Source organism: Phoenix dactylifera, chromosome 6, assembly GCF_009389715.1.
Source record: "Phoenix dactylifera cultivar Barhee BC4 chromosome 6, palm_55x_up_171113_PBpolish2nd_filt_p, whole genome shotgun sequence".
Classification (NCBI taxonomy): domain Eukaryota; kingdom Viridiplantae; phylum Streptophyta; class Magnoliopsida; order Arecales; family Arecaceae; genus Phoenix; species Phoenix dactylifera.
In genome coordinates this window covers 5,736,526-5,757,052 of record NC_052397.1, presented here as the reverse complement: position 1 = coordinate 5,757,052, position 20,527 = coordinate 5,736,526, and the positions used below count along the sequence as shown (strand labels likewise).

Below are 20,527 nucleotides of genomic sequence, written 5' to 3'. Positions count from 1 at the left end.
TGTTCCCTTTTTGTCATAGAACAAAGGGAAAAGAGACGCATTAATTATTATAATTACGCTGGTTCAAATCTTGAAATGCACCAATAACGATCCGAGCAGCCAGGAAACATGCTTGAATCCTTCTAAATGCACCAATCAAGAACAAAGAGGCAACGGTCAGGACTTTTTGGAGCAATACCCAGCTCGCAACTGAGACGTAGTTGGGAGTTCGGTGTAGTGGTTATTCGTGATTCGTCCAAAATTCCCCAGCCTGTGACCCCTTTACTCAAAGCCAGGGAAGCCGAGGTTTCCACCTGAAAATAGCATTATGAGGTAATTTGGGCATAGGTTCAACCTTTTCAGGCTTCTTGGTTTTACTTGAATCGGTTCCTCTTTCCTGGTATTGGTGGATTGGTGGGGGAGGGATTTTGACGTAACATGAGAGAGGAGCTGAGTATTGCTCCTAGACCACCAGCAGGATAGTTTGGATAGATAGGGGGAAGGAGAGTGACGACTGGCAGTACTCAGGTTAAAGTAAAAGGGCAAACCACAAAACATTTCCAATGTCAATTTTGATGATACACTGGCTAATTTCAACTGCTTTCTGATTCTTTGGGTGCAGGATTATAGTGGCAAAATCACGTTAGGCATAGCAACTGGAGACCTTCCACTAAGAATTTTCGCAATGTTAGACTTTGATGTCACATAAAAACTGGTCCTAAATCAGTGCATAACCAGTTGTAAAAAATCCGTATGCCAATACCTAAGAAAAGGGACAACAACATGTTTAGCCTGAAAAGTGGCAATAATGCAATTAATCTGATCTTGTAATGAACACATGGGCCCCACTGTCAGAATTAGCTAAGAACAATTTGCATCAACACTTGCCTATCATATATTTCACATGTACGCATAATAGTAAATGATGAACAATATGGTGACAAAAGAGAGGGAACAAGAACGACGGAACAAAGAATAGCATCATCAGCTACAGGAAATTAACTACTTTCTCAAAATTTAATGATTTTAAGAAATTCCAGTACAATCAGCAACTGAAGACAAAAGGCATGAAAATGATGTGGATCGCCGGTAAAAAAAAAAAAGAAAAAATGATGGGCAAAGACCAAAAGAGCATGCAAGCCTGTCATTTTGTTGAACAGGAGTCCAAAGAAAAGAAGGCAGGAGTACAAGCTCAAAGGAAGCAGCAGAGGAAATTCATATACCTCAGCTTGTGCAGATACATCCCATCTCTACTCATTCTGCTGCATTCTGCTATAACAAGCCCATGAGGTGCGTGCAGTATCCACCGGTTGAGGAAAAAAAAAGAATTTACATTACCAGTGGAAGGAGTGACTATATACATCAGTAATTCAGTACTCAGCCTATCAAGTCATCCTTTCTGTCAGACACTGAAGCAGGGCCAGATGTAGAACTTTCTGCGGTCAGAATTGTGTATTTCTCCTGAAGCTGTAATCTGTTTTCAGCCCACCACTGTTCTGCTTGTTGTTCGCTGAATCTTTTCCGACTGCACACCAATCAAGTGATAAATAATTATTCAGTAGTGTAGAAAATTGGTTAGATGACAGAAATTCCAAATATTGTGAACATGCAAAACCTTTGCAAATAAAAATACTAGCATTTATGTTCCCCACAAGTTGAAACAAAAGTGATAAAATTTTTCATTCCTGTGAGGCAATACAAAAAAAAGTACATTTACATATAATTTCTGTTATAAGAACTGAATTACTTGAATTAATAACATATAATGTTCGCAATCTATAATGTCTGAGAAAAGATGGGTACATTCATGTGCATTATCATAACTGAAGAAAGAAGTCACTTACATGAGCACGCACACACGCACATCCCTCAACGGACAGGTGAAATTGGGTCAGAATTCAGCAGTCTGATAGTTTCTTTTAATAATAAAGACATGCATTTTGTCCAATAATGCAAAGAGCGTTGAGGTTTATAAACATCAAATGTTGAGCAATGTCACTTGAATAGTGTGGTTTAGCTTCTTCTAACAAAGCTATCTAGTAAATCGTTGATGGACCTAAATTTATTCACATAATTTATGCTATCCACTGAGTCCAACCTTGGCAGTAATTATTGTATTGAGTTCAATATTTCTGTTGCCCATATGCTGACATTGTACAAATCACTCTCACGCCAAGGATTTTCCTGCAAAACACATATGAACTGGATGACAGTCACCACGTGTATTCCAGTCAGTGCTAGAGATATAAACTCTTGCACATAACAAATGCCAAGGCATGGGGAATATCGACAAACATAGCTTGTCAACTCCAGTAAGGAAGGAATTATCCATATATGGTTCATCAATTGGATTCTCTGTTGAGTGATTTGTAGCATAGGCACATCTTGAAACAGCAAATTGTCAATTACTTAGACCATAATGAATGATCAACAGCATTGCATCAACATTTATAGCTGCCTGTTACACGGATATGCTGCCATGTTTGAGATGAGGAGAATGCTGCTCACCAATTATCATATGAACATCAAGACAACTGTTAAACTAAATATAGACAAATTAACATGTTGAAGACCCTGTGACATGGTAAACACAATAACTGCTCCCAGTACACCCTCCAGTTAGTCACTAAGTTCTAGGCATATCGGGAAGTTATTTTATGGATGGGACCTTTACTGAATCTTAATGCTGTTTCTGCATCTTGCCACAATGACTTCTGCCATTGGTTATCAGGTAACTATTATCTTCTCAATTTAAGAGATCCATACTACATACGATCGGTGTCTAAAACCAGTGGCCTAGACCAAATAGTTTGACAACCAGAAGACAGGTCATCACTTTAGCCACGATCAACTACAGTTCAATAAGTTAGACCAAAGCCGTCTTCAGATGGGCTCCCATCTCTTCTCTGCTAAAATATATAGCACTTCCTTCACCTCCATGGTGTCTCACACGTTTGCTCACCAAGAAACCAAAACCCTTGTTCCAGACCTCTGTTTCGTTGCCAAAAATGAAGAGGAGAGGAGGAAAAAGTTGCAACCATGACCTCCCTCCTGGATCTAACTGAAATATGCTGCTTCTCTTTAGAATTGGTGACTACCCCCTCCTCCAAATAATGTTGACAGTATTCCTCTTCTCTGATCTTAGAGATACTATGTTTCCTACCTGTACATCTGGGTAGGCAATACTCCAAGCAAATATGGCCAATGGAGCTCTCATCCTCCTAGATTGGTTGTGCCATAGAAGAAGAGTAGCTTCATATCTCCAGATCCCCTCTTTTCTCGGTCTGGCCAATGGCCCCCTCAACAATGGCTTGGTAGGCAAGGGTGAGGCATAAGTGAAGAAAGATAGAAATTGTCCATCTGTCCTTTTAATAGAGCTTCTCCCCTTCTCTGTTGATTGATAACTTGGCCATATTAAAGAGGTGCAACTACAGTGGTTAGAATGCTTGAACCAACCAGCTCAACTTTTTTTTCTTGTGTGTGTGTGGGGTGTGGGTTTCAGCAGTATATGGTCCCCTTCCTCTAATTGTGCCACCATCTCCAGTTGCAATTGCAATAGAATCATGCACCCGAGCCTCCAACACCTTCCTCCTGAACCTCTATACAAGCTCTTCAACACCTGAATCAAATGATTGGATTGCAATGGAGATAGATAAATGGGATAGAGATAAGTTGGAGGCAGTGGAATTGCTTGGCTAGGATGAAGACAGGATAATGCAACAACAAACTAGTATGAGAAGGTTGAGTTTTGCTGGCAGTGGAATATGGGCTGGAGATTGAAAGGAGGTAGATATGGGAGTTGGGACAATGTTCAAGAATTTGGATGGGGGTGGGGGCGGGGGCGGATCAAGATAAGGCTCAAGTGCAGGTGGAGATCTGATGCGGAGAAGCCTGAGGGAAGAGATTGGATAGGAGATGGGATTGGGAGAAGAAAGTTATGGTTTTTTTTTTCAGAAGCTTGTGTTCCTTCGACAATATTTTTAAGGTTTTTGCCTGCTGATGCTTTTGGACAGTTACAACACAGTTACACTCTATTTTGGAGTCTGTAGGAAAGTCCCAGTTTCAAGTGCTGGACACTCCAAGCAAGTGCTGTTATGTTATTAATATATCATCACAGTCATTCATCAACTTAAGTGTCTTAAAACATCTAAAGTAACCTTTAACAACTTAAGGATATGGTGAGTTCTTATAACAAGATCTGCTCTCCTAAAGCCATTTTTCTCATGTTAAAGGTTTGTGGCTCTGGGCTGTTCTTTCTTCCTAATAGATATTTTCCCCCTGAAATGACATTATTCAAATACTTGCTAGCTCATGACCACTCTGTTATTTTGTTAGTTAAACAACATTTACCTCTCTCCTCCCCCTTGTGGATCTCTTTTTCACATAAGCATCAAAAAAATGACGTGCATTCCTTGACACTCTGGAATACTCAGATACTCGGCATTCATACCAAGTTCTAAAGAACCCAGAATTAGCAGAACTATAATAAGATAAAAATGCTTTTAATATAGTGTCCAAACTTGCATGTATGCATATAAAGATGATTAAGACTGAAGCTCCATAATCAATAGTAGCGTAGCCCAATTTTTCCCTTTCCCCTTCTTCCTCTTCCTCCAAATTTTTTTCCATCAAAAGAAAATCAGTCTCACAGCAAGACTCCTATTTGAGAAGACTTCATGTAGATATTGAGTTGAATTCTGCAACAAGAAATCTATCCTGTTTCTATGTGTGCAGTCACGTATATTATGCTTTGAGTGGTCAAACCTAGAAATTGTTCATGTTTTTGAACTGACCCAAAAGCCTCATGTTTTACATTGCCACAAGGTGTACGGCTGTTTGGCCATTTTCCAAATGCAATGACTATTCAAGCACATACATCCATGACTTTCACTAGAAATTGTAGTTAAAATCTCACCACCAAAAACCTTTAAGGAACACTATTATAATGCCTTAGTAAATTATTATAATAACGAATCACAAAAACAGCCAACCCCAACTAGTTTGGGGTTAAGGCTTGTTGAGTTGAGTAACAAATCACAAACATCTAAAACAGAAACTCGATCAAATAACATTGAACGAATATTTTATTTTGTTTAATATATTTAAGGCTTATTAAATCAGAAAAAATAAATTATATTGGGGATATAACAATTCTCAACAATTGGTTTCTTATATCAGGTACCACAAGAAAATATCTGCTCAATTTGGTAAAGCATCACCCTAGAATTCAAGGAAATTCATAAGAACACATTTTGTACCTGACTTTTGTGAAAAACCTTCCAGATTTGACAAGTAAATTTGAACAAGGTCTGCAAAAATCACCAAGCCTCTAAAACCCTCCAAGGGAGACACAAAAGAACCTCAAATTGGACTCTTGTACAATCATCAAGGTTCATGACCTAGATTTATTTATGTACTAGATATGATTCTCTGGAGATCATTCTTAAACTCTAATTAGGACTCTCTAAGAAGGCATGTATATAAACCGATGCAATTTACATGAAATTTATATGAAATCTAGCAATTTACATAAAATTTAAAGGCTGACTCTTTAATCTTATTGCAATAAATGGTTGCCGAGATCAAATATTCGGGATGAGAAGGAAGAAGCGCACATTATCGATCCTTTGGTATTCCTGACGACATGCAAAATTTCATCAGTCTGATGCATATATCATTATGGCCTTGGTTGGTTGGCTACACTCGCAAATTATTGGTCCTAGGAATTAAGAGATGACTGCAAAGAAAGGATATAAGTTTTCTCAATTGATAATGCATGTTGATTTGACCCATTTGTTTATTTGGAACTCTGGCATACCATATGATACTTTATTTACACCTGCCTTCAAAGATATCTGCATCCTCAGAGGCTTTGTCTTGGACCAATGTAGGGGGGACATCAACCACAATTCACCAAAGATTCTTCACAAGAATCATGCTAACATTTCCTAAATCTGCTGATACGCAATCCTCTTAATTCATGCTCAACTATTACAACAAGCTCTAGCTTAAAAGGTGTAGGATAGCTTTAGGGGCTTGTTCGTTGGGAGGCATGAAACTTACCCGAAAATCTGTTGTTTCCAGGATAAGTGTTACCCAAACAACACTTAGACAGAAAAATAATTTACTCATGTTCTTTTACATATTGGAAAGTGGCTTCAGAATTTGTTACCCACTTTCTTTTGCATTACTGCTTTTTCAGGTAAGTTGCTAAGATTTATTTATATTTCCCATAATACCCTTTATGCTTCCAGACCCAATTTGCACACTTACCATGTACTGCCCCTTTGTGATTGAAGCCAATTTCGTCATACCAAATGTGAGCAATGGTATAAGAAAATATTGGACTTTTAAAAGCAATCTTTTATTCCCTGCTGTTAATCAACACCAATTTCAGATAAAAATTGCATTAGTCTCACTAAATCAATCGTAGAAATTTAATCAAAAAGAAAAAAATATAAAAGACTCACCAGAATCCACCGATCTTGTGACCGAAAATTGGCTGAGGATTGCATTGGTGCCGCTTGGGTTAGGGTTCATTATAGATGAAGAGAGCAAGTGAGAGATTAGGCTTTGTTAGTGTATCATCATAAGGGACGTACTTTAGTAACAAAATAAAGAGGGCCACTTTACTAATTGATGGGAAACCAATTTACCCATCTCCCAAGTAGGTAAGCGTTTTTGGCCATTTCATGGGTAAATGTTTCCCATGATAAAGTAACTTAGCAACATCACTTTTTTGAGAGGAGCATGAGAACATAGGTAAATTGGTCAAGGAGAAAGTTGACCAACTTTTCCATGATATTTAACCCTCAAATAACGGACACTAGAGGAAAAGGCAAATTTTACGTCTGATGAGACTCCTCAAGGCTAAACCTAAATGGAGTTCAAATTGAATAAGGCAAAACTTGTCATCTAAGGTTGTCATGCATGAAACCACTATATCTTCAAAATTTGCAAGCTTCTTTTCTTGAGGCTAGGTAGTTTGGCTCAATGCCCTCCAACATTTGTCAGATACCCATCATGGCTTGCCATCCTCTATTCTTTTTCCTATCCTTTTGGGCAAAAACCAAATAAAGAGATTGCAAAATTAGTAATTGGCTACCAGCTAGCACAGCTTTGTTGTGATGGATGGTTGACGTAAATCGACGCAAGGGGAAGAACAGGAGTCATGCTGAGATATGAGAATAAATCATAATATAGCATTTTTATCTGCCCCTATGCATTGTATCCTTTATAAGAGAAGCAAATGAATAAAACCTCAACCCAATTTGGAACTACTTCTAATCATCTGAATAACTATATCCAAAATATTGATGCTCTCTGAGTACAGAAGTAGATAAATGTGACAAAATAATCTACACTGAAATGTTTAACACTTAAAACAGCCTCATTGAGCTACTCTGAACTACCCACAAGTCTAATGGATCTTAAAATAACTACCATCTGAAGCTTAGAAAGTCACATGGTTTAGATTCAGTTTTGAAATACAAACTCATTCTTAAACCTACTCAAGCTCATCTGCATGAGCTTTTTACACTAGATGTTCAATATTGTTCTACTCTCTTCAAAATGCATATTGCAGGCTCTGGTGGGTGTCCAATACATGCTATAAACACATCATGAATCATTGATCTTTTAAAAGCATAGTAGCATCATACAAAGCATAAAAATATGCATTCTATACAACAGCAATGAAAAATTTGTGATCTTTAAGTTTTAAATATCGAATGTAATGATTAGTGTCATTATTTCTCATGCCATAGAACTAATTTACAATAGCTGCAGTTTCATGAAAAAATAAAACTTTCTCATGATGTTTCTGGGATTAAAAAAAACTGATCATACCTAAAGCGCACTCGTTTGAGATACTTATCACCTCCAGGCAAGGAGGACACAGTGATGTAAACTCCTGGTTCAGCCTGTTCAACCCATTCTGCCTCTTCTGGTGACGTCCTGTTTCCGTTGCACGACTCTAGATTGCTTGAGTCCCCAATGGACTCTGGAGCCTGAGAAGCTAACAAGTTGCTCCTAGTATTCTCAATGGAAGAAAGTCCTAATGAATCAGACACATGACCAGATCCATACATGTTAATCATATGCCCCTCAGGTACTCTTTCAGCCATATCCTTCAGCTGCCATAGGTTGAAACATTAAGTAGAATCAAATAGAAAGTAGTGTGTGGTACGATAGCAACAGTAATAACAGCAGGACAAGAGAGAATTTGATGCATTCCTGGCTTCTCAGCTGACCGACCCAGAAACCAGGCATAATGGAGATAATCGATATTTAGATTGGCGAAAGTAAAGAAACACATCATCTTGATCTAGATGATGTCGGAAAATAAATTTAATGTTCAGCAACAAGGTACCATCAGAAATCAGAAACCAATGGCAAAGAGCCAAAGACTCTTTAAGAAGCTTATTTCACATAAGAAATTGCATTCAGCAGGCTTACCTAAGAGATGATCAAATGATCAACGATGAAGAGGTCTTCACATATGAAATCACCAAACAATGGGTATACGTTCCCTACTTGAATCTTAGACACCATGTTAATCCATGTTTCTTTTACAGATATTTTGCACATTCATATAAAATTAATTTGATCACAAGACACACTTGCTGCAAAGAGTCTCAGCTGACACAGGTATTCATAGAATAAAAAGTATGGAAAATATTGTAGATCGACGATCGTGCTAATGTCTTCACCTACTGTTCCTGACTAATATAACCACTAAATCATTTTTCTCACAAAGTAACAAGAATATCTGCTAACCTTTTTATTTATTGCAGGCTTTCCACAAAATCTATCTAACATTTGAAATTCCAAGGTTATTCCATTCTCCCTCTATAATCTAAACCAAATCATATGATCTGGTTATTGGACAAAATATGCTGCAACCCAGTACCTTAATCAGAAAGGTTAGTGGAGTGATCTTTGGAGATGTTAGATGTGCAGTGACAACAAGTAAAAATCCATTGTTTTGTTAAATAACATTTAGTAAAAGGTTAAAATCTATAATGACTATTAATAATCATAGTTGGTGCTAAGCAAAAGTTAAGAATTTTGCTGCCTAGGGAGCTATTGAATAAGTACAGTTCTAGTGTCACGAGAAGTACCATCTTACAAAGAATTAATTCAGAATCGTTATTTTTCAAAATAAAAAAGAAGAAGAAGATTTAGCTCAAAAATGCTATAACTGTTTATAGATTATACTAGAATGTCGTTAAAATATTAGAATCATCCTTTGATTAGTTTTTCGCCTCAACATAGAGCTGAGGGAAGCTCGATATATTGTCGTGCAGGTATGAGATTATTAAAAAAACATGATTTTGTTTATTGTGATAGACTTCAGATGTACCTTCGCTCTTCTCTTTTCTTCCTCTTCCTCTACCTTCTTTCCTACCATTGTCAAACCAACAGCAGCCAACAGCAGTTATAACACCAAGCAAAAACAAATTACAGCACATGTCTCATCTCTCTTTTGCAGACTTTCCTTCTTCTCGTTTTGTACTCATATTTCCGATATCTCTTCTTCTTCTCTCCTCGCATTCCCTTCTTCATCCATCTACTTTTCATCTAGAAGTCTATACAAAGCTGGAATAAAGTCATGATTTGAATCTTCTTCTTAGCCCCTCATCAAAAGGTAGATAAATAAGTAATTCAACACACACACACACACACACATATATATTACATCGTGTGTCACATTAGTCCTTAGAAACTCCAGATCTACAACCTCTCCTTTACATAGTACCTGAGATTTACTGATGAAACTTGTTATAAAGAAGTTTGAAATCATAAATTTCAAGTTTTTTCCTAACTATTTGGGTTCATCTTTATAGATCCTTATTCGCCAAGTATTCCTATATAGGTCCATCTCTAATGCTATTCCAAGTTTCTCTATATTCTTCCTCACAATCTCCAACTATGTCAATTTAGGTCTTTCTCTTCTTTTCTTGCAATCTCTCAATATAAACCAAAGTACCTCTCCAAATAAGAGCCTCCTCAGATCTTCGTTATATATATCCATACTATCTCAATCGATTTCCCATCACTTCGTTCTTAATTTGTACAACTCCTACAACTCCTCTAATATATTTAATTCTTAATCTATACTTCTTAGTTTTACCAGACATCCATCTTAATATTCTGATTTCTGCCGCACTCAATTTGTTTTCTTGCATTTTCTTTATTGTCTGGCACTCCGAGATATAAAACCTTGTAGGCCTTACCATTGTGCTATAAAATATTTCCTTAAGTCTCCAAGGTATGGGCGTATCACATAATATTCTAGATACATTCTCCACTTCATCCAACCAGCCCTAATTCTATTACACATATCTTCATCTATCTCCCCATTATTTTCTATAATAGATCCAAAATAACAAAAACAGTCACTCTGTGGTATCATTTTTCTATCAATCTGAACTAATATTACGTCTTCATTTCTATTCTCACTAAACTTGGTATAAAGAAGCTTGAGGTGTGAAAACATTAAAAATTCCCTTTTCCCTATTGTCCATGACAAACCTAATTTTCATGAACAGTAAGAACTTCAAAAACCTAATCCTCCTTTCAATCATCCATATTATATGATTTTCTATTCAAATTATACCTAGATACATAGTTAGACACAATTTTTCACTTCATAAACCTGATAAGAGCTAGGCCCTTATGTTTCACACTAGGATCCCTAAATGTATCTCTGTATGTGCTCAATCTCCCCCTCCCTTCTCCAAGCTACTACTGAAATTTAGAGTTCTGATGCTCCAAATATTCAAAGATAGAGCTTTTAAATCCACAATACTTTGGAAAAAACACAAAAAGTACTTGATGATTCATTTTAAAGAGTATTCAGTAATAAATTAAACTCAACATGTGGAAGACCATGAAGTGAAATAAAACTTGCATATCTTAATCAACAAAGTTACTAGAAATGCACTATATACAGAGCCTTTTAATCTACAATATGATGAAAATAGATCTACTTATTCTTGAGAACTTGTTCACTCAAGATGCACCATAAGTCCAATCAATTAAATTTCTAAGACCAAGAGGCACAATAAGATTAAATTTTTATAAAGAAACAGGATCTACCTGTGCAGTAAGAGACTTGATTACTTCCTTTGCAGCCTTGCACTTTGTAGTTTCTTCACCTGCCACTGTTGTGGCCTCTCTCAACTGTCTCATTGTTTTCTCCAGTTCTGCTTCTAGAAGTTCAGATTTACGAGTTAGCTCCTCCACCTACAGAACAGAAAATTCCAGTCCATGGACTATTTAGAGAACTCCAAGCATTTAAGCAATTAATCAATTTTGCCACTACATGACTAGCACATTGAACAAGAGATACAAATAACGGTATTTTTGCCATATGATACTTGCATATGCAAGAAGCAGCCATTGATTACCAGAAACTACCATTTCTGAAACAAACACAGGAGCTGGCATTGCAGATCACAGTTTATGGTATTCACAAACATAACATATGAATTACATACAGCCATGGTATGCAGAACCGGCCCATATTGGCCGGTTCAGCCCGTACCAGACCGGTCTGGCTCAGCTGTGGAAAATGGTTCCGGCCCTCATGGGGTTGGAACCGAGCGGTTTCCGCTGCATACCGGTGCGAACTGGACCGGTTCGCACCGGCCCCCATGCGGGGCAGCGCGCCCATGCGCGGTTCCCCACGCTGGGAACCGCACCCGCGTGGGAGGATATTTAATGCCACAAAGTGGCATTTACATTTAACGTGGGGCGCGCGTTTTTACCTCTTTTCCGGTTCGGTACCGGTTTAAATCGATCCGAACCGAAACTATACCAGTCCGGTAGGCGACCGGTACGCCTACCGGTACTGATACGGCGTACCCTACATACAACATAATATGACTGATTAACAAAGCAAATAATTTGAAGTAATGCATGATGATTAGCTGAGTAACTTATAATATCCTCCATCAACAGAATAGATACCTGTAAATGCAATCTAACAACTTCTTGACTTAGATTCTCATATGTCTGCTTTGAGTCATCAGAAAATGCTTCAGGGGAGGAAAGACCAGTAACAACTGGTGTAATAGTTGAATGGGGTGGACTTGGCCTACATGATACAGGAGATGATGAACGAGAAGCTGCTCTTGAACCCGGAACGGATGCAGAAAATATTTTCTTGGATGATCCAAACAAGATGTTTGAAGAACTCAAGTTGCTTGATGGCTTAAAGCTTCCCCATTGAAACATTGAAGCCCTTTGATATGTCAAAGGAAATTGGCTATTGTTCGTTTCAGATTTCCAGTTCAGCTTGGAAAGTCTGTTTTCACCCTTGAAGGAATCAACAGAAGAAAGCCTGGAGAACTGTCCTTGTAGTTTAGGATCTAGATTATCTTTTTCAGCCACTTCATTGGCCATATGACTTAAACTTCCATTTTGATTTTTTGGAAATCGCGGAATCATTCCTTCACCCATGGTCTTCTTAAGTTTCATAAAACATTCGTCGCATACACGATATGGCTTTTTCATATTGGGTGCTAAAGAAGCTTTTACAGATTTTCTGCTGCTGCATGCTTTGCAAAAGACCAAGCCACAGTTGTAACAGTTATGACGTTTTCTTCTAAAACCAAATGGGAGACGACAACCAGAGCATACAGATTGATCCGCGCCAGACACCCATTTATGAAGACAGATTACAGCAGTAAAACTTGAACCACACACAACACTCTTTACTTGCTTATCTTTTAAAGCTTCAACAAGTGTCGGAGTATTTCGGTCATCATTATCACCATGGCCTAATCGACCATTTGCTCCCTTGCCCCAAGTATAGACTTCTGTTTTAGAAGTCAAAACTGCAACATGATAAGAACCACATGCTATCTCTTCAACAAAACTATCCTGAATCTTTCCTTCAACACAAGTGGGAACTTTTCCATCAGCCTCAGTACTACCAAGCTGTCCATAAACAGTACTTCCCATTGTATATACTCGTCCAGAAGTTGTTAGAGCAACAGTAATGTCATTGCCACAGGCCACCTGACAAAAGCTTGGCTCAGAAAGAGATGCTACATATGCTGGAACAAGTCTGTGTTCTCTATCACCATGTCCAAGTCGACCTTTATCCCCATCACCCCATGTAAATAGTTTTCCTGATGAAGAGCTACCAGAATCAGAAGACCTATCTGTAATTTCCACAATTGCTGCAGTGTGCCAAACACCACAAGCTGCCCGAACAGTACGCAGTCCTTTCAAAGCTTCAACTTCTCTTGGTATATTTATGCTTCTACGATCTCCATGGCCTAAAGCACCAAATATTCCATCTCCAAATGTGAATAACTGGCCTGCTGAGGTTACAACAGCTGTATGCCAAGGTCCACAAGATACAGATGACACATGCAGACCATCTAGTTGACCACTTACTTTCTTAGGAATCCAGTGACTAGCCTCACTCCCATGCCCAAGTAGGCCAGAGCTGTGAGTGCCGTCACCCCATGTGTAGAGATCCCCAGATAAAGTTACAGCACATGTATGATATTCTCCACATGCTACCAGTTCAACATTAACACCACCCAGAGATTCAATAAGCTTTGGCTGGGAAACATCAGCATCTACTCCATGCCCAAGCCTGCCTCCTGACTCTTCACCCCAGCTAAAGATCTCCCCTTGTTTGGTAACTAAAACAGCATGCCTACTCCCACAAGCGATATTGTGAACATCAAGCACTACTGCTGATTCCAGTGCTTTTGGCAAAGGTGCATCAATCTTGGTGGCAGACAGACTTCCAAGCCTATGTGAACCACCACCAAGCACCCCATCACCTATGCCTTCTCCCCAAATGAAAACATCACCTAAGGCATCAAAATCCTCATGAACTGATCCATGGCTGGATGAGCTTACTGCACTAGATAAACTAACTCTGATACTATCAGATGCAGAGCCCCACCCATTTGAATTGTCAGCTCCTCCAGATGAGAATGAGCTGAGAGAATTATTTATTGAATCTGAATGAAACGAACTCTTGGCCGCTGCAGTGTATAGTACTACATCAGAAAGTACCTTGCCAAAACCATTAACCGGATGGCTCTCATACGGAATGTGGACTTGCGGGGCATCTCCAGAATCCTTAAGAGAAAGGAAGGGAAAGATTAACTTAAATCACAATTAAATCTTTAAAAATTCTTAATGCTTCAGAAATGTCCAACCTTATGAAAGATGTCGCTATTACAAAAGGGTGATGTCAATGGAGAATTTTTTTGAGTGTTTGAATTTGGACTATCAGATGAAGTTCTGTCACTTTTTGAGTCTAATCTCAACTTCCGACAATTTCCACGAGAAATCAATGCCTTCAAACCAACAAACCAGACTTCAGCTTCATCCTTGTCCTTGCATATCTGTTATGTTCAATGTCAAATGGGGATATTTTATTAAGATGTACTTCAGGAAAGACATGGCATGCATTGCAGCATGTGCAGAACATACATTTGTCATCACAAAACAAATGCCGTATGAAATTCTAGCAGAAGATACAAATGGCTGAAAATTGGGAGATGATGAGGAACAAAAGAGAAATACCCACCAAATCTAATGATCGGTCACTGTACATAAGAGAAAATGATTGATATTCTTTATCAGGCCGTGGATATCGCTGAAATATTGCCTGAAAGGAAGAGATAAAACAAACATGTAACCATGATTGCATATGCTTCACTATATTTACAGGAAATATTAAATGACTCAGACAGAATTGATGAAAAGATAATAGTGAACATCCTCTGCATAGCCACCAGAGGTTCTTGTTTGAATATGGGGTCATGCATTCCCAAGTATTTGGCCTGGGTAATTAAAATGCAGGTGCCTCTCCCTCCATTTCTCTTGGAAAGAGAAGAAAAGAAAAGAAAAGATGATACTTAACATGAAAATACTGACAATACTGACACATGACATCATAAAAAAGGAAAAGGACAAATTTCATCATCTATATATGAGTAGAGAATAACATTAACCAATTTTGATTAAACGTGATTGGTAACAAAAGAAAAAGAATAAACTTGAAAAGTCGCAGATGAAAATGATATGAAACATGATAGCAAATGAAGTGGCCTTTGCGCAAGTAAAGATAATTCCAGCATATGTACAGACAATGGATGACAAATTTACATATGGAAGCAACATATTTTTTTTTCTCATACAAAAGATATCTCAAGGTACATCCACTTACAGTACGCTGTCCAGGTATGATTTTGGAAACCTGACTAAGTTTAAGCTGCTTCTCATCTTTTCCAGAATACCAGATCAGTACAGACTCATCCTGTCCAGTAAACACATGAACAAGATAAAACAAATTATGCTAAAAGAGAACCCTACTTTTAAGATAATCATGTACTACCTATAACTTATTATAATGAAAACTTGGGTGACTTGATCTTTAAAAATAAAAATGCAGCCACTGAGCCACTGTACAGCATTAAGAAAATACGGGAAAAAAAACTACTACGGATCCAAGTGATTGTGCAACAATATGTGAAAATAAAAGCTGAGCCACTATCATGAAAAGAAAATAATCACGAATGTACAGAAAACAATACAAATATATGTAAAGTTCGCAGAGTACTTACATTAGCAAGCCTGAAAGGACAAAACTTTGGCTTCCCTCTGCGCCCATACTTCAGTAGATAAGCACCTTTCTTTAGGGCTGTAATTGCCTGATCATTCCAAAGACAATAAAAAAATCAATAAAACTCATAAGGCACTTGCTATATCAAAAAATACTCACTGTTACATTTTGAAGAATGGGACCAACGAACCAGCAAAATTTTGAAACAGTAACATGATCTGCTTGACAAAACAAAATATGTGAAATTCGATGCTTCGTCATCCAATATCATATGCTTCATTTTAGATCTAATACTAGCTATCAATTAGTTATGACAAGGTCAACATGTGAATGTAAAAATTTACAAAATAAGAACTACTGGATACTTCAAGAAGCGTAATTGAAATACAAAAATATTAAATGATTATTTGTGGCAAAGTGACATATTACAACGCCTTAAGTTGAAGATCGATGAGATCTATTTGTAAAAGGATTATTTGTAAATTTACCATCGGTATGATATTCTAATAATATGAAAATATTTGATTTTTCTCCACCGAAATCCATGATTCAGTACATAGAGCTACAAAAACAAGGAAAAAGGACTCAAAATCACAAGGTTTATGTAATTTGAAAAAGTTTATCATCTTGTGATGTACAGACCAGCCTACAGTACCAAGCCTGACCTGATTTGGACCCAAGTTACAATAGAAACATCAAGCCTCCAGTCATCTTTGGGTCTCAAACCTGGATAAATTTCCATGGCATACAAGTCTATCAAGAAGAGTTAGACACCACATGATCCATGAAGAGCACAAAATAACAGACCATAGAATTTAAGGCAGCCTAGGGCCCTGAAAATGCAGACTTATCCAAACCCTAGGGATGGAGTTCGAGTTGTACAATTGAAAGTCGAAATTGATCAAGGTTGAACATGGCTAAAAATGCCACACCCAATCCCAACCTAACTCTCATGCATCTCAGCATAATTTTTATATTCGGAAAGCTTATCCTCCCCCTTGAAAGCAATACAAGAGCTCCATCGGCAAGTTTTCCTCACTGAAGAGCATCTTCATCTTCCAGCTATCACTTGAGACATCATCTCTATTTAAAAGAAATCATCAAGTACTCATTTTGCAGTTGCTCAAGCTTTTATTGCTTATAAAGATTTCAAGATTAAGCATACAAGCATGTGAAGAAGGCCTCGAATCTCCAAAACTTTCCATCTAAAAGGAGTGGATTTTTCCCAGTGACTAGTCATTGCAGTGCATACTACTCCAACTGATGGAAAGGACCTCTACAGGAGCATTTGACATTGAAAAAGAAGGATAATCCACACAGAGATCAGTCCAGGTTTAAAAGAGGCATCTCTATAGATAATGTCAAAGGTGATGCACAATATACTGATTATGAAACATCATGCACTAGTACCCGATGGATATGATCAAATGTTCACCCAAGCAAATTTCACCCAAAAAGGTCCATCAACTGTAATGGAAAAACAATTGAAAGTGTTTACACTATAATACCAGAGATCTTCTGGCTTTGAATGCTTATTGAATGACACGAATTGGCTGTGCATACTTGCTTCATTTCTTTTCCCTTGCCAGACGCCACATAATATCATATGAATAGGTTCTATATCTCACTGATATGAAGCCTTTTGAAAAAAATGATCCCACTATAGTCTATTATCACTTTGCACATGGTGGAGAAAAGATATAACTCCATCACAGGTGGACTAAAGTAACACAATTTTGCCAAAGGATGGAGAGATAAGACCATGCCTTTAGTAGGATCATAGCATAGCGGATAAAGAAGAGATGTTACTTGTAGTGTTGCACTAAGAAAATTTTTACAAAACAACCATTAGAGCAACCTTATTATATGGGCCATACTTTGAGGCATAAAGGAAAGCTCATGGCCATCAGATGAGAATAAGAGAGTGAGGCGATCATATTGTAAGTTCGCGATGACAAGGAATGAATATATAAGAGAAAGCTGATAAAGACAATATTTTAAGATCGTGGGAGAAAAATCGTTTGATCTAGTCTAGTCAGGTGAAATGCAGCATAGGCAGCAAACATCACAGGTAAGGAAGGGTTTCTCAAGTATAAGTTTATGGGACAAAACAAAGTTGGGAGAGGCCAGAGAAGACTTTGAGGATAATATTGAGAAACAATATCTAAAGAAATTTTTATCTCAGAAGCTGCAGCTTTGCTGCAACTAATAAAGAACTCGGATTCATAATTCCAATACAGTAAAATGACCAATATAATGAAATGACACTAGTCATTTACATTAGTTCTCATGTAATTTTTTTCTTTCAAATTTTCAGTGGCAAACGCATTATTGTTCAAATTAGTTCAAATTACAAAGAGACACTAACGGAATCCTAAACATGGTAATAGACAGATATGGAACTAATAATTGCAACAGTTTTCACCTGCTCGACATCCCTCTCGACGGGACCATTCCTCAAAGAGTCTGCCATCCACGTTCTGATGTCAGGTACTGCACGCACAAAGAGCAAACCTCATCTGAACAACGGAAAGAATGATCTCCTCTTCGAGAAAATGTCCAAGCCTGCCCCATAAAAGAACGCGCAGTGTGCTAAAATCCACAGAATCCGAGTCCAGATTATTCATTTATGTCAACAACACAGAAAGAGGAAAGAAATCCCCATTCCCCGGACCCAAACTACCGAGACATTAACAGCAGTTATAGCCACTGATTCACCACGAACAAGATTTCTCAACAATGGAAACCGAGAAAGGAACAACACAACCGATAACAGATTCCAATGTTGGAATCTTTAACCCTGGAATCGGTGATGAAGCAAGGAATGGAATAATCCTCTGCAGCAAAATTATTCCCACCTCGCCTCCCAAGCCAAATTTCTCTACGAATATTAGAAATCCATGCTCATCAAAGCTGCTCTGGAGCTCCACAACAGCTCAAACCCCTCGACAGAAACCCTAGGACCTGGCAGTCGCACTGAAAGTCCTCCAATCCTACAAGATACAGCAAGACAAGCCTCTAGATCGATTCAAAACGGGGAGAGCTTCGCGGATGCGGCAGTGGCGATGGAAGGGGCACCGCACCTCCAAGAAACGGCGAGAGATGCCCTAATGCGCAGGCATTCCGCTCGAATCTGGGATCGTTCGGCTCGGATCGGAGAGGAGAAGGGATTGGCGAAGCTCGCGGAGGGAATGGGGCATGGGATCGCGGAGGGTTGGGGATGTCCACCGCGAGGAAGAGATCGAGAGCTTCGCCGAAAAAACCGAATAAAGAAAAGGGAAAGAAACAACGAAGAGGGGGGAAGCGAAATCCCGGGCTCCCAGAGAGGCTAACGTGCGCCTCCCCTTCTCTCTTCTCTGGCGCTACGTTACACGTCAGCGGCTGAAAGCCCGCTGGAAATGAGAGTTTGGTTGGGGAGCGGATGGAGACTGGATAAAGAGAAATTTTAGCTGTCATTGGGAGAATTCCAGGAATGGCCATCAGGTCCAATGATTGACAAAAAGCTGTAAAAGAAAAAAGAACTTACAGGTATTTACATGGCTACCAAGCAGGGTGCAAGTATAAATGTATCACATTATTGGTATATATCCATTGAGATGTTTGGAAAAATATATATGCTTTATCCATATGGCAAATGTTTGAAAATGTAATGTTCATTTAGAAAGTCAACAATTTTTTTTTAGTCTTTTATAGAGGCTTCTCATTTATAATCATGCATATACTATAAATAACACCCGATAGATTTGTGTTTGCAAATCATTTATAAATAATTATCATGTTTTTGAAGAACAAATTAAAACCACATATTTATTTTGTAATAGAGTATAATATCATGATTTACATTATTTTAAAGATGTTATCATTTTCATTGTCTTATTTTTTAAATTTTAGATAGCGGAGATGGCATGATAATATTGGAGGATCATATAATGGACTTCTTAGATGATGTTGGTGAAAATACAAGGAAAGTGAGGTAATACTAAAGATGCTATAATAGAAACAAGAGGTAAAATATATAATTTAGATAAAATGCTACATTAGAGATGACAAGAAAATATATATGATGTTCAAGTGCAGTTAGCAATAACTTCATTATAGTTACTCTTTAATAACAATTAAGTAATTTCCTCCAAATCACATAAGATCGTACTTCTCAAGAAGAAGGAAAAAAAAAGAAACAATCAAAATCTTTGGAGATTTAAATGAAACAAATCAAAATTTTTCTTTGAACTTTCATCAACACACACTTATATAATTAACTCGAAGTTTTCTAATACATGCAAAAACTATTTACATATCAAAAACCAAAAGTAAAAACTAATCATACTGAAAGCTACCATTTCCAGCAGAGGCTCCGGGCTATCTTTCTAAAATCTTATTAATCGAAAACAAAAATACATATGGTTATAAATCACAAATTTCAAGGTACTAATATCTATTCTGGATGAGATATGGCGGTCCTTGGGTAATTTGCTCGGGGTCATGTTAGTATATTAACATGACATTGTTTTCTAGCGGCCATGAAGTAGCCCTCTCTCCTCGGCGAAAGCTCGGACAACGCCTCAAGCATCCACGTCGCAGTCACCCTTGGAGCCAAAGCCAACCATCGACCTCACTGAGGGCCCACAGCAATACCAACAAAAACTCGCAGGCGGCAATCCACGTGGATACTCTAGCAGCCACACATCATGAGTGGAGCCCGCTTTGGGTGGGCCTGGTGACTGGTGCCGCGTAATGATGATCGAGGCGGAGTCAGATTTACGAGTCTGAGAACCCGGAGAAGCACAAAGCACAAGGCTCCAAAGCGTCGATCCCGTGATGGGTGACGGATCGAGGCCAAACATAGAGTCCCGGTACGGGATCACGCGCGCAGTGCCATCGTCCAATTAGTTTCGGAGGCTCGAACGAGGACGCGGGTCCTCGAACGTACGATGAGCTGAC

General features: G+C 38.3%; 1 protein-coding gene across 1 annotated transcript; it reads right to left on the bottom strand.

Moving 5' to 3' along the window:
- Positions 1 to 945: 945 nt before the first annotated feature.
- LOC103720223 (PH, RCC1 and FYVE domains-containing protein 1) lies at positions 946 to 18,988 on the bottom strand. The gene is made up of 9 exons (XM_008809830.4): positions 18,012 to 18,988; positions 15,588 to 15,674; positions 15,191 to 15,280; positions 14,549 to 14,629; positions 14,175 to 14,363; positions 11,956 to 14,094; positions 11,083 to 11,229; positions 7,828 to 8,114; positions 946 to 1,504 (listed from the first exon to the last, which is right to left on the bottom strand). Exons 1-9 carry the CDS (start codon positions 18,057 to 18,059, stop codon positions 1,357 to 1,359), a joined length of 3,216 nt encoding a protein of 1,071 aa, XP_008808052.2. The 5' UTR covers positions 18,060 to 18,988; the 3' UTR covers positions 946 to 1,356.
- Positions 18,989 to 20,527: the final 1,539 nt, after the last annotated feature.

What these genes read in the sequence shown, in the direction of transcription:
- LOC103720223 (XM_008809830.4), bottom strand. Translation starts at nt 18,059, where the DNA reads ATGGCAGACTCTTTGAGGAATGGTCCCGTCGAGAGGGATGTCGAGCAG. An exon ending in GTCCTTTCAGGCTTGCTAAT is followed by an intron (nt 15,281 to 15,587) that starts GTAAGTACTCTG and finishes TTTACTGGACAG; the next exon opens with GATGAGTCTGTACTGATCTG. An exon ending in TCAAGTCTCTTACTGCACAG is followed by an intron (nt 8,115 to 11,082) that starts GTAGATCCTGTT and finishes AACCTATGGCAG; the next exon opens with CTGAAGGATATGGCTGAAAG.